The 14534-nt window shown below is 44.6% G+C and overlaps 1 protein-coding gene across 3 annotated transcripts in view; it reads left to right on the top strand.

The window, feature by feature from the left end:
* The first annotated feature begins 11808 nt into the window (after positions 1–11808).
* Positions 11809–14534, top strand: part of Atrn (attractin) — a 122981-nt gene continuing 120255 nt past the window's right edge. Inside the window, exon 1 of one of the 3 annotated variants that reach the window (XM_074074427.1) lies at positions 11809–12320. In XM_074074427.1, coding sequence (XP_073930528.1) covers positions 11920–12320 — 401 coding nt within the window. In that variant the 5' untranslated portion in view covers positions 11809–11919. The remainder of the gene's footprint in view (positions 12321–14534) is intronic. The other 2 variants (XM_020176564.2, XM_074074426.1) reach the window with 2 other exon arrangements.

Genomic DNA, 14534 nt, shown 5'->3' with positions numbered 1-14534 from the left:
TGAATCTGATAGGCTTCTAAATCTGATAGGCTTCTGAGAAGCTTCTACCACTTCAGGAAACATAAGAAACATGATAACACAATAGCAAGAGAGACCAGCAAAGTGTATAATGTGGTAAAGTCCTTTTAATAACCACTGATACATTTATCAAATAATTGTAAGGAAAAAGAGGGGAAGGGCATGGAATTTATGGATTAGAGACCTAAAAGACACATCAATCAAATTCAAAGTATGGACCTTGTTGGGAACTAATTCAATGTCTTCGTCTGAGTTCTCTAGAAAGTATGATTCAATACAAAGGCTATGTGCAAAGACTTTACTGAGTCTGTTTATTCAGAGAACAGGAGTGAGGGACAGTAAATAAAACAGGGAAGCAGGGAAACAACACAAGGAAACAAGATCATACTTGTCACCACTAAGAGTGATTCCTTAATTCCTAAGGACCTTTGAAAAGTTGCATGTTCTGTGCCTTAGGACTGCCTGTCTGGGGATGAGAGGGAGACATAGAGGGAGTTCTCATCTCCCTTGGTCAAAGTGCGTCTCAACAAATGCTAAGTGGGACTGGGGGTATAGAGTGCTAGTCTAGTCTGTGCAAGGCCCTGGATTCAATGCCTGTACAAAAAAAAGTTCTTATCTTTTAGAAATTTATGCTGAAGTATTTATGCATGAAATGATGGGAAGTCTGGAATTTCCTTTAAAATAATCCAATTGAAACAGGATTAGCCATCCCATGTCTTGGTTTAAAAATGTCCATTAACTGCCAGGCACTGGTGGCTCACACCTGTAATCCTAACTACTTGGGAAGTTGAAATCAGGAGGATCATGGTTCAAGGCCACCTGGGCAAATACTTTGAGAGACCCCCCATCTCTAAAATAACCAGAGGAAAATAAATTGGGGGTGTGGCTCAAAACAGAGCACCTGTTTTGCAAGTGTGAAGCCCTGAGTTCAAAACTCAGTCCTATCAAAAAGAGAATGTCCATTAAGTTTTTGAAATTTCTCCCTTCAAAAGATGGTGCCTAATTTCCCTCCCATTGAATAGTGTGGTGGAACTTAGTGAGTCACTTTTTTTTTTTTTAAACAAAATGTAAATAATTTTAGTGAGTCACTTTTTTTTTTTCAGTACTGGGGTTTGAACTCAGGGCCTACACCTTGGCCCACTCCACCAGCCCTTTTTTTTTCTTTTATTATTCATATGTGCATACAAGGCTTGGGTCATTTCTCCCCCCTGCCCCCACCCCCTCCCTTACCACCCACTCCGCCCCCTCCCTCTCCCCCCCACCCACTCAATACCCATCCACCAGCCCTTTTTTATTCTGGGTTTTTCCCATATAGGGCCCGTGAACTATTTCCCTGGGCTTGGCTTTGAACCCATCCAGTTGACCTCTCCCTCCTGAGTAGCTTGGATTATAGATGTGAGTCATTTCTAATGAATGCTATGTGGTGGAAATGGTCTGTGTCTCCCAAGACTAGGTTACAGAAATCCATGCAATTTCTACTTGTTTTGTCTTGGATTTGCTCTAGGGGAAGGACACACCAGCAACTCTATGGGGAGGTCTATATGGCAAGAAACTGATGCCTCCTTCCCAACAATTTATCGGTCATAGGTGTGACCCTATGACCCATTAGATTCAGCCGGGCTTCAGATGATCATAACCAAGGGCCACAACTTGACTGTAGCCTCCTGAGTCATCTGGGCCAGCACCTCCAGCTAAGCCATTCCTGAAATCCTGACCCACAGAAAACTGTCATATAATAAGTTAATTGGTGAAGCCAGGTGTTCATTGTACCTTTTGTGTGTGTGTGTGTGTGTGTGTGTGTGTGTGTGTGTGTGCTGAGGATCAAACCCATGGCCTTATTGCAATACTAGGCAAGTATTCTACTCCTGAACTACATCCATAGGTCCTCATTGTACTCTTCTGTTTTTGTGTATGTTTGACATTTTCTGTGATAAAAATTAGATATCACATCATTATGTAAATAATTTCCAGGTGGGTTAAAGTTCAAACCATCTAATTAATGGCTGGGGTCGAACCTCAATTCTCCTCAATCTTAGCCTCCCAAGTAGCTAGGATTACGGGTGTGAACCACTGGTGCCTTGCTATTTATTTATTTTTAAGTCAAAGACTTTTAGCCAGGCACCAGTGGCTCACATCTATATTCCTAGCTACTTGGTGGTGGAGATTGGGAGGATCATGGTGTGCTTCAAGGCCAGCCTGGGCAAAACTTCTGAGAGACCCCATCTTAACCAATAAAAAACTGGGCATGGTGATGTATGTCTGTCATCCCAGCTATGTGGGAAGTGTAAATAGGAGGATTGGGGTCCAGGCTGGCCTGAGACATTCTTCAAAAAACACCTGAGGCAAAAAGGGTTGGGGTAGATCAAGTGGTAGAGTGACTTCCTGGCAAGTGCAAGGCCCTAAATTCAATTCCCAGTACTGCCAAAAAAAGAAAAAAAGAGACTTTTACTCATTCACATATTTCATAGGAAAAGGAATGCAGCTAATAGCTCAGGGTTGAATGAAGAGATCCAGTTTTGCACATATCACTCTATTTATTATATGTGCATCTGCACACACCCCCACCTCAGTGCAGGGAATTATGCAAGGGCCTTGGGCATGCTAGGCAACTGCTTGCAATTGAGCAACACCTCCAGCATTTGCCCTCTTTGTATTCGCAGGAGCCAGCACAGGTGTAGGAGCTCCAGTGTTGAAGGTGCAGTTAGAGTCCATTTTGAACCAAGGTGAGGTTGCAGATCCAAAACAAGAGGCGAAGAGGTGGAAATCATGTTCTCTATCAAATTGTTTTTCTTTTTTTTTTGAATTGAGGTGGGATAGCAGGAGTGGAAAGAGGGTCTCACTACATTGTCCAGGCTTGTCTGTAACTCCTGAGCTGAAGCGATCCTCTTACGTCAGCCTCCCTAGTGCTGGGATTACAGAAACGTATCACTACACCTGATTTACACCACTTTATATAACGACTTGAGCATTTTATATAAGGGACTTTTGGAATCTGAGCAGGGGTGGAATCCTGGAACCAATCCCCCACAGTTACTGAGTGATGACTGTACCTTCCAAATACTCCTATCCCTTCTCCTCTCTGAGTCCCATACCATGTCCCTGTGGACATGCGTCCTCCTGTGGAATTAAGCCCTAATTGTAACTGATTCTCAACAGTAATAGAACTGTACCTGTATTAACCACCTTCCCTTCTCCTGTCTCATTTCCTCACTCTGCTACCTTCTTCTTGGGTTCACATCCTACATTAACCTTGAATTTTGCCTAGGGCCTTCTTCCGGGGAAACCTAAACTAATATAAAATTGTTCATGCTACCATGGCAGCATCTACCAAGCGGGAGCCCTGGCAACTCTGTGGGAACTTTCCACATGAGAAAAAATTACAGCTTCCCTTGAAGTGCATATGAAAGACAGGGCCTGATGCTCACCCCTACCCCCAACAACCAGACCACAGGCACAGACTTCAAAGCTGCCAAACCTTGGGACTCTGGCTCACAGAACTCCTTCAGGTCTGCTTTTTTTTTTGTCCTCTTTGAACCTTGTCCACAATCAATGCCCTTGGCTCTGGCTTGTGTGGGTTCCTTGAGCGTTTTTTTTTTTTTTTTTTTTGATATGCTGATCCGGCTTCAGCCTGTTTAACCTAGTAAACACTGTAATCGGGGCCACACCTCTAGTCCCCACAGGCTTTGGGTCAGCTGTTTCTGTATACAGAATTGCCTGCCACCCTCCCCCACATTGGAGCTCCTGCCACAGGACAAAAGTGAAGGCAAAAACCACTGTGCTGTAATTAAATCTACACTGCTGCCAGTCGCATCTCAGATACTAGGAGGTGGTGCCAGTTACTTTGGCAGCAATGTGAGATAGGGACCTCTGTATAGGCCTTGATCACAACCCCAGCAACAGTCTGTATTAACCTTGGGCTAACACCAGAAAAAATACTTCTGGTGGCACCAGGACGATGGGCTTTTTCTTTTTTTTTGCAGTACTGAACTCAGGGCCTACACCATGAGCCACTCCACCAGCCCGTTTTTGTGACGGGTTTTTTCGAGATAGGGTTTTGAGAACTATTTGCGTGGGCTGGCTTTGAACCTTGATTACAGGCATGAGCCACCAGCACTCGGCTAACAAGTGGTAGAATGCCTGCTTAGCAAATGTGAAGCCCTGAGTTCAAACCCCAGTACTGCCAAAAAACCCCCCAAAAAACCCCCAAAAAAACCAAAAAACAAACCAAATGTCTTCTTGGGATCTACTATGGGCTTTGATGGGAGTCATCTTGGACAGTGGAGTACTTTTCTGGCGTCAAAGCAGGAAGCGAGGAAACAGCTCCCATGAAGTTGCTATCTTGGTAATATCTCCTGCTAGGGCATTGGAGTGTGTGTCAGGGATGCCCAAACTCTTGCTGCCTACATTAGTTATCTTTTGTTGTGAGACAGAGCAAAATTGGGTGGTTTACAACAACAGTTTACCATCCTCAGTTTCTGTGGGTCAATAATTCTTGGACAGCTTGGCTAGACAATTATGGCTCAGGGTCTCTCGAAAGGTTTCAGTCAAGGTCAAGGCTATACTCATCTGAAGGTTTGATTGGGGCTGGAGCATCCATTTCCAAATTGGCACACACATATTTGGCAAATTGGGTTTGACTTTTGATGAGAGGGCTTAGTTCCTTCCTATCTGGGCTTCTCCAAAGGCTGTTTGAGTGTCCTTGTGCCAGGGTGGTTGACTTCCCCCAAAGAAAGTGTGTGTGGGAGAGGGTGGGAAGGGGAGACTAGAGAGAAAAAGAGAGAAGTAGACATTAGAGAGAAGGTCATGCAAAGGTCATAATCATTTGTTAGAAGTGAGTAACCAAGTCTGACTTATATTTATAGGAGAGGGGAATGAAACTCCAACTTTTAAAGGGAGTGTCAAAGAATTTGTAGAGCACTACAGTGCAAGCTGTTCAGTAGCTAGCTGTAACTTGCATTATGAAGTCCTTTCAGCTTCTATTTCTGACCAACTTGCTTCATTTTTCTATTCTCTTTTTATGTAGTCAATAAGATAGAAAGCATCAATTGGGTATATATAATCCTGCACCACATAACAGACTATATATCCAATGGTTTAGATTATGTCACCTAGTAATGTCATAGCCATTCTAGTTTGTAGAAGTACACTCTGTGATGTTTGCTAAATGATGAAATCGCCTAACAACACATTTCTCAGAACATACCTTCATGGTTAAGCAATACATGCTTGCAGTATGGTCAACTCCTATTTCTTTAATCGATAATTTGAGCATTATATGTACTTAATAGGGAGGAAACTCAGTGTTTTCCTCTTCAGTACCTGGAACTTATTCCATCTCAAGTGGCCAGTCCAGCTGCCAAACAAGTCAGTTAAGCCAAGGTTGTGCATCTACTTGTGAAAAGTAGGACCCCTAGAGGGGACCCTGACCGAGAAGCCATTTCATGTCTGCATGAAGATGGTGGAAAGAACCATTGCCAGGGGTGGTGGTTGTGAAATGCTTTACTAAGATCCCCTGCTGTGAGGAGCTTAATTGACTGGCAGCACGAGCTGCTGCCCTCTGGTTCCGTCACTGCATTTGCGCTAATGCAGGCTGATTTCTGAGAGATACATGACTGCTCCAACTGGCAACTTTGGCTCCAGGGTTCCCCATTGGCCTGGGAGAGCCTTTCTTGGAATTGCACTGAGGTCTAGACATCTCCTTTTTTTGTTTTCGTTTTTGTTTTTTTGGAAACAGGGTCTTATTATGTTGCCTGGTTGCCTCAGCCTCCTGGGATTACAAAGTGTACTCCGGAGATATTTCTTAACTAATCTTTCCTTCTCCTTTCCCTTCAAAGATGTCAGATTTTTATTCCAGTCTGAATCCTCTCCTTGCTTTTTCTGTCTTCCTTCCCCTTTACCCTTCATAGAAATTTCTTCCATTTCTCTTCTAATTCTGTTTTGGCATCTGTTTCTCAGTAGACCTCTCAGGCATACACAGGGCTGAAACTGGTTCCCTCTGGCTTGGGAGAACAGAGTCAATGTCTCTCTTCCCAATATTGCATTCAGTGATATGTTGGTAGCTTGATATAGGTCATAGTGGGATTATTTACACCATAGAAATAAACTAATGTTACACATGGGGGCTCCCCTTCAGTAAGATGGTTATTAAACATTTATCAGCATACTTCTGGTATATACCCAACAGAAATGTGTACATATGCTCACCAAGAGACCTGTATTAAATTCCCAGACTGTTCATCGTGTCATTATTTATAGTAGCTTCAAACTGGAAACTGCCTAAATGTACACCAATAGTAGATAGATAAAATTTTTGTCATATCATGGCTATATATTTTTATATAAAAATATAGTAATGAAAAGAAATGACCTACTATAGATGACAATATGGATTAATCTCACAAATATAGTGCTGAGTGAAAGAAGCAAGATACAGGAATCCACATGTAGAATTCCATTTATACAAAGTAAATGAACTAGTAAAACTAATCTATGGTGTAGGAAGACAGGAGAGTGGTTCTCTACAACAGAGAACAAAAAGTTTTTTCTGTATATAGAGAACACACTATGAAAACAGTAATATCGTTAAAAGTGTAATGGCCCTAATATTGTCAACCATGGAGGACTTCAAATTAGAAGTCCCGAATCTGAAGCTCTCCTATCCCTTGCATGGGACAGCAAGTGGAACTTCAGTCAGGGTTTTATTATTACCTATTACCCTCCCAGTGTGTTTTGTCCAAAATTTCAAGATCAACCTCTTTCACAGGCAGCATAGTGCCTAATCTATTAGGTGAGAGCCTGACATATATAATCAGAGAATCGATTGGTCTCCTTAGACTAAAGTATAAGAAGACCTTTGGCATACTAAAATAGGGTGATATTTCAAATAGTGCAGAATGAAATCTGGTGATACTTGGAAAAAGTCAGATGGCCAATCAGATAAATGTTTCCAGAGTAGCAATCAATTCTTGCTATATAGTAGGTGTTGTATGTAGTAGACAGACAACAAATATACCATTAGTATTCCTCCTGATCCTTTTTTTTGGCAGTACTGGGGTTTGAACTCAGGGCTTTATGCTTTCTATGTAGAAAGTCCTTGGCCAGCCTGGATCGCAAATCCTCCCATTATAGCTAGAATGACAGGTGTGTACCACCATGTGTAGTCTGAGATGGGGTTTTGCAAACTTTTTGTGTGGGCTGGACTGGATCTGTGAACTTCCCAGTCTTAGCCTCCTGTGTTGTTAGAATGACAGGTGCACACCACTGCACCTGAGATGGTGTGAACTTTTCTGTCCAAGCCAGCCTTGAACTGCAATCCTCCAATCTCAGACTCCTAAGTAGGAGTGCCACTGAGCCTGGCTCCTTAATGGATCTTTATTACTTCTGTGAATGTTGACTGCTTGATGAGATATGTGTACAAAATCTTGTTCCTTTATTTCAAGGTTGGTTCAAGTCTATGGTACAATTAATGTTTTAGAGCTCTTCCTGGGGTTAGACTAAAGCTACACTCCAGGTAAGACCACATTTTTATTCAGTTCCCTTTCCTGATCTTTCTTCTTTCACTGTTTCTTCTGAGAGCACTCTCCGAATAAACGATGCCTTCAAATTCTGCTTCAGGCTCTGCTTCTAGGGAAAGTGACTATCCTAGTCTGTCTTCTGTTGTTATAACAAAATACCTGAGACTGTAAGTTTATGAGGAAAGAGGCTTATTTTGGTTCACAGATCTGGAGGCTGGGAAGTCCAATAGCAAGCATGATACCAGGGAGAAGTACCCCACGGTACTTCAACTCATAGTGGAAAGCAGAAGGGTGTGTGTGTGTGTGTGTGTGTGTGTGTGTGTGTGTGGTGTGGTGTACAGAAGAGAAGCAAGAAAAAGTCAAGGAAGCTGAACTGACATTGAAACAACCTGTCTCCTGTTAACCAATCCATTCCCAGGAGAATGAGAACTCATGTGGCAAAGGCATTAATTACTCATGTAGGCTCTGCTCCCAAGAGTCAAACATCTGCTAGACCCATTTCCCAACACTGCTGTACTGGGAACCATGCCTTAACATGAGTTTTGGTTGGGACAACCCATAGCAGTGACCTAAGATACTTTTTGAGTAAACGTCCAAAATGATAAAATCCATCTATGTTCACGACCTGGAGATAGTGCAAGCAAAGATGCAGAAAGTGATGACATGACGTAAGTGTTGGAAGATAAGGTCTGGCTTTTTGCTCAGATCTGCCTGTACTGCGATCCTCTATTTGTGCTTCCTGGAGTTGCTGAGTTGACAGGTACACACCACTATACCCAGTCATTGATTGAGCTGGGGTCTTACAAAAACTTTTTGCCTGGGCTGACCTCAAACCGCAGTACTCCTAATCTCTACCTCCTTAGTGGCTAGTATTACAGGCATGAGCCAGTATGCCTAGCCTTCACTGCCTTTCAATACCAGGCAGAGGCACCTTCAAACAATGTAAGAGAGCCAGGCATGGTGGGATGTGCTTAGTTTCTGGGACCTAGAAATGGCTGCTTTAATAAGGTCTGGTGGAGTAAAAGATGGCATGAAATTTTAGGAAGAATAGTCATAGAACCTTAGTGGTAAGGTATGTAGAGGAAAACAGATTTGTTTTAGGGTTTCAATGACCTGTAAGGAGTGACTGGACAACAGTAATATAACCTACTGTGTATGATATAGAGTTGACTAGTTGTATATTATCAGATTGTATATGTAATTATGTTGTCTTTTTTTTGCAGTATTGGGTTTTGAACTCAGGGCCTTGCACTTGCAAGGCAGGTGCTTTACATCTTGAGTCATGTGGCAGCCCTTTCTTGCTTTAGTTATTTTCCAGGTACGATCTCAAGTTTTTGCCCATGACTTGGACTGTGATCTTTCTATCCCTGCCTCCCAAGCAGTTGGGATTACAGATGTATGCCACCACACCTGGCCCTATATTGCTTTTTTTAATTCTCTCAAAAACCCCCACCTTAAAACAGGGTCTCACATTGTAGTCTAGACTGGCTCGAATTTGTGATTCTCCTGCCTCAGCCTCCCAGGTAGCTGGAATGACAGGCATGCAGTGCCACTGCACCCAATTCTTAATCAATTCTTAATAGAGTCTACTTCACTAAATTTCCTGTCCTTTCAGGAAGCAAGTTATAGACTATTCTAGTAATCTATTTTTGTGTAACAATATGTCCCAAAACTTAGTGGCTTAAACAAATGCACTTATTTTACTCAAGTATCTGCAACTTGGGCATGTTCAGCAGGGATGACACAATCCCTGCTTAGTGATTGTCTGGGACCTCAATGGGGGAAGACATGAATATCTGGGGACTGGCTTCCTTCCAGCAAGGCAGCCTTGGAGTACTGGACTTCTTTTATGGCACCTGGATTTCCCCAGAGGAAGTGCTGCAAGACACTCAGGAAGACTTCTTATGACATAGCTTCAAAAGTCCCAGCACAGTCACTTCCCACCATAGTCTATTTGCAAGGCAAATCACTAAGGCCAGTCCAGATCCAAGGAGGGGGATTAAGTTCTCTTTCTCCATGGAAAGAGTGTTAGGGACTTTGCAGTCATCGTAAGTCCACCACAAAGGAGTAAAAAGTGTAGGGGCTCTTGATAACATCAGTAAATATGTAAGAAGCTAGCAGTAGTTTCTTACACAGGTAAGATTTTGGTTGGTTGTTTTTCAAAGACAATATAATTTGAGCATGTTTGAAGTCTAGGGAAAAAGAGCCAGGGAAGGGAGTATATTACAAAAGTAAAAGAGCATGTTTGCTGCTGCCAGGCTCTTGACTTCAGAGAGCAGTCATATCTAGTACTGTACAGGGACTGCTGTTCTGAAACCCTTTCTGTTATCCCTGAGTGTGCATAAAATCATGGAAAACTTCAGAGCCTGGGCTCAGTTTAGCAGTGGAGAGACTGGTTCTATTTCTGGCCTGAAAGAGTAGAGACAGCAGCGTCTCCTGAAGCAATCGTATGGGTCAGCCTTTCCTTATCTCATCTTGCAGAGCACTGTGTGGGACAATGCAGCAAAAATCTAACCTGCAAGTCAGAATGCTAGTGGGTTTCCTGTCAGAATGGCAAGGATGTGTAGGTGGAGAACTGGGGTGGGGCTGGTGTGTAGTTTGAATTCACCAGGCTTAAAAGGGATGCTGAATGAGGAAGGTCAGGACCTAGTAGAGAGTGGTAACTAGGTGTGAGTATTGGGGTACATTCTTGAATCTTAGAATTCTATGCTCTGAGGTGAAGCTGAGAGATGCCACACATGTATGGGGGTTTTTTTTTGTTTCACAGGTGTCTAAACTCTAAAGTAGCTGCTATAGGAATAATCTTCACAGCACAAGGGTTATTTGAGACAATGTTCTGGTTATCTGTTGCTCAGTAACAAACCTCTCTAAAACTTAAAGGCTTAACAGCAAAGAGTTTATCATTTCTTAAAGTTTTGGGTAAGGCTAAGCAGGAAAGATTTGTCTCTGTTCTGGACAATGTGAAACAGTCCAGATGGCCAAAGCATCCCAGATGGTTTCTTCACTCAATGACTGATTCCCCAGCTAGGATGGGTACACCAGGTTCACATGTCTGGGGCCTCTCCATCTCCATGTGATCTCTGTATGTTTCTTTCCAGCAGGGTGGAAGAGTCAGAGTAGCTCAAGACTACCAACAGTTCAAAATCAAGGCTGCCACATCTTTTTAAAGTTCAGAGCCAGAATTGACACATCATCACTTCCACCACATTCTTCTTCTTTTTTTTTTTTTTTTGCTGTACTGAATTCAGGGCTTCATTCTTTCTAGGCAGCTGCTCATGCTGCTTGAGCCACTCCACCAGCCCTTTTTTGTGATGGGTGTTTTCAAGATAGGGTCTCACAAACTAATTCCCTGAAGCTGGCTTTGAGCCTTGATCCTCCTGATCTCTGCTTCCTAAGTAGTTAAGATTACAGGTGTTAGCCACGGCTCCCAGATCGTCTATCCTTTAAATGGAGTCATAGACCCAGTCCAGATTCCAGGGTTGTGGATCATACAGGGTTGTAAGGCTGGGAAGCATGTTTCATGGGGGGGGGGGCAATGAAGATATCAAGAAGGGCTCTGGGGGCGACTTATGCAGTCTGTGAGTACTCTGGTTTTTAATTCTAGATTGACCTCTCTTCAGAGAATATGGTTGGAGGGCAAACAGTGGGGTGCAAAGTAACCCAATTTCTCACAGAATGAAAGGTCGGAGAGTCTGGTCTTCTACTGGTTCTACCTGTTATCAAGGGAGGCCTGGATCCATGTGTGCTTCACTTTGCTAGGCATTTATTGATATATCAGGTTCTTAACACACGTATTATTTCGCTATTTTATTTATTGATGGTACTGGGGTTTAAATTCAGGGTCTAGTGTTCGTTAGGCAGGTTCTTTACCACCTGAGCCACGTCCCCAGCCCGTTATTCTTATTTTAGAGGCACAAATGCAGCACTCCTTCTACAGGATGGCATCTAGCTTCCCACCCTGACGCAACCTTTCAGGCCTTTTCTGCCTTGAAGCTGGAGTTGGGGCAGAGCGCTGATGAGCTTGGGGTGTCCGGGGGCGGGGGAAACATTCACTGTGGCCGGCTCCCAGGCAGCCTCTGGAAAGGGGACACTTGGGGACCGCCACCCCCGGCGAAAACCAGGACGCGAGGGTATCCAGGAAGAGAAACCAGGTTCCCAGCCCCAACTAGACTGGGAGGAACGACCCAGCCCGCGAGGTACGTGCCCCGACCACGCACGCACACACGCACGCAGTCAGCCCCGCCCACCGCGCAGCTCTGCCCCCCGCCCTCAGGTTTGACCACACGGGCCACCGTCCGCACAGCCCCTCCTCGCACGGCCAGGCGAAGCGGAGCCGGCCGTGCCGTGTGTGTATGTGTTCGCGGGGCCCGGTCTCAGCCCCGGGAAGATGGTGGCGGCGGCGGCGGCGATTGAGGCGAGGCTGAGAAGGAGGACGGCGGCGACGGCAGCGCCCGCGAGCAGGAAGGGCGGGCTGGACCAGGACTTGGACGTGACCGGGGCTGGGAGGCCGGGGTTGGGGGCCGGGCTGCGTCTCCTAAGCCTGCTGTCGCCGTCACTGCCGCCACGCTTGCTGCTGCTGCTGTTGCTCTCGCCGCTGTTGCTGCTGCTACCCTGGGAGGCAGAGGCCGTGGCGGCAGCGGCGGCGGTGTCGGGCTCAGCCGCAGCCGAAGCCAAGGAATGTGACCGGCCCTGTGTCAACGGCGGCCGCTGTAACCCTGGCACCGGCCAATGCGTCTGCCCCTCCGGCTGGGTGGGCGAGCAATGCCAGCACTGCGGGGGCCGCTTCAGGTGAGTGGAGGTGGTGTTGGGGAGTCGGGCCAAGCCAGAGGTTGGGACTGAGGGGCCCCGGAGACGGTTCCAGGCCAGAGGCAGATGCTGGACAGAAAATGAGGAGGGAAGGGCCGCCCCACTGTGTTTGATGGTCATTTGCTTAGGGGGAGATAGTCGTCTTTGGCCTGGGGTCTTTCTGTGGTGGAAGGGGAAGAGGTGCGAGGCAGGAATTGGGTACCCTAAAGGTATTTGGATGCTGCGGCTAGATTGGAAGGATGCTTAGGGTCCCAAAGAGTATCAAAGCCAGTCTCAGAATCTGGGCCTATTTCGGATAAATGAGGTATCAAGGAAAAGGTGAGTGAGCCTGTTCTTGCTTAAACAGTTCCTGTTACCATACCCTTTTGCCCTAGGGCTTGGTGAGTTCCCCACAGTTGGCTATGTGGGGTGCTATGAAGAAACAGGGTCCTGGACATGATTTGTTGGCTGGAAATAAAAGGGAATGGGTAGGATTGTGAGATTTCAGAGATACTATTGGTTGAAAGGAAAGTGGAGAACTAGTCTTTTGAATCTCACTGGCGGTGGAATTATTGGAACAGGGTCTGTCCTGGAGAAGGATGGAAAGAGATCCCTGTTTGAATATGAAGTTCCAAGTTGGCCTGGTTTGAGGCAGTATCTCTTGGAGAGATCGCTTATTAGTTAATTAGCAGTTATCTGTTATTTGTTTCCATTGTGCAAGAATTTCTGGATAGTACACACAATAGGTTAGCCAGACTTTGGCCTAGTCCACAAGGAGTTTGGAATATAGCAAGAGGAAGATATGCACACAAAAACCCTTGTCATAGGAACTACAGAGTCATTCATGACTTTGGGAGATATTTACTGACTACCTTCCACATGTGATGTGGGGAAGTGTGGTGAACAAGACAGATGGGGTCCCTGCTCTCATGGATTTTATGTTCTAGTGCGGGATGACAGGGAATTAACAAATACGTGAATAAAATGAACAAGATAATTTCATATAATAGTGAACTATTAAAGTAAAAACAGGGTGATCTAATAGAGAACTGTAACTAGCTGATGACTTTAGGAGAAGCTGCTTATTTAAAGTACTGTTTGATTTGTGACCTGAATGAGGCATTGGAGAACCCGTGGAAATTCAGGGGCAAAGAGATTGTGACTAGATAGGGGGAAGCAAAGAAGATTTGAAGGAGGATTTGAACATTTGAGGTTAAGTAGAACTTGCAAATATGAAGTGTGTGTATGTGGAATCCCAGATGGAAGGATACAGACAAAGTTGTAGAGGCCAGAAAGTGAAGTTTAGCTGGTATCTGTGTAGAAGAGAGCTGTGAAGGAGAAGTTAGGAATGATAAAATTACAGATCCACACAATATTAGGTTTTCTAGGGAACGCAGAGAACACTGAGTAGATGAGAACTTTAGTTTTATGGATGGAGAAACCAATGACATCAGGTCCAGTGTATAGTTCTGATTTATGAATTTTGGTTAATCTGCACATATTTGTGGAGGACTCCCCTGTTTTAGTTGTGAGATATAGTTGTTAATAAGACAGACACAGTTCTGTTGTGGAGCTTACCTTCTACCTTGGGAATAAAAAGAAATCCAATAATTATTTGTAATTTTGCTTAAGTTTATGGAGGTGAAGAGTAGGGACAGAAGATTTGACTTAGTTTGGAATGGGGTTAAGGTTAGTCTCTGAGTAAATGACTTGAGATGATTTGACCACCTGAGGGATGAGGTGCTGAGGGGCTGTCATGTACAGAGGCTGATGGTGAGTAGGGTCATGACTGGTTGGAGAGAAAACCAGGTGGCTGGAGCAGAGAGAGCAAAGGGGAGAATAGCAAGACTGGAGAGATAGGCAGGGTCCAGGTTAAGGGGAGGTATGTCGGTCAAATTGAGAATTTTTGACTTTTTGTCAAAGAGCAGTGGAATGGCATAACACACTCTTGTTTTCATGACATTATAGGCTTTTAGATTGGAGCCAGAACAGGAATGGCCTTGAGGGTGAGGCCAGAACATTCTGAATTTGAGGTGTGTCCAGGATCAAGTGAATGGATGGGGTCCTTCAAATTCAGGAAATCTGGGACTGGTGGTGGACAGTGGAAAGGGCATTCATAGCAAGATCAATCAGTCTGCAATATTCAGAGTAGGTGGACTCACTTAGGACATGAGAGAGTGGGCAGCTAAGTGGGATCTGTTGGCATGGGTCAAGGAC

Source organism: Castor canadensis, chromosome 5 (assembly GCF_047511655.1).
Source record: "Castor canadensis chromosome 5, mCasCan1.hap1v2, whole genome shotgun sequence".
In the NCBI taxonomy this organism is placed as follows: Eukaryota; Metazoa; Chordata; class Mammalia; order Rodentia; family Castoridae; genus Castor; species Castor canadensis.
The sequence above is the reverse complement of the archived record's forward strand: the minus strand, read 5'-3'. Positions and strand labels throughout refer to the sequence as shown.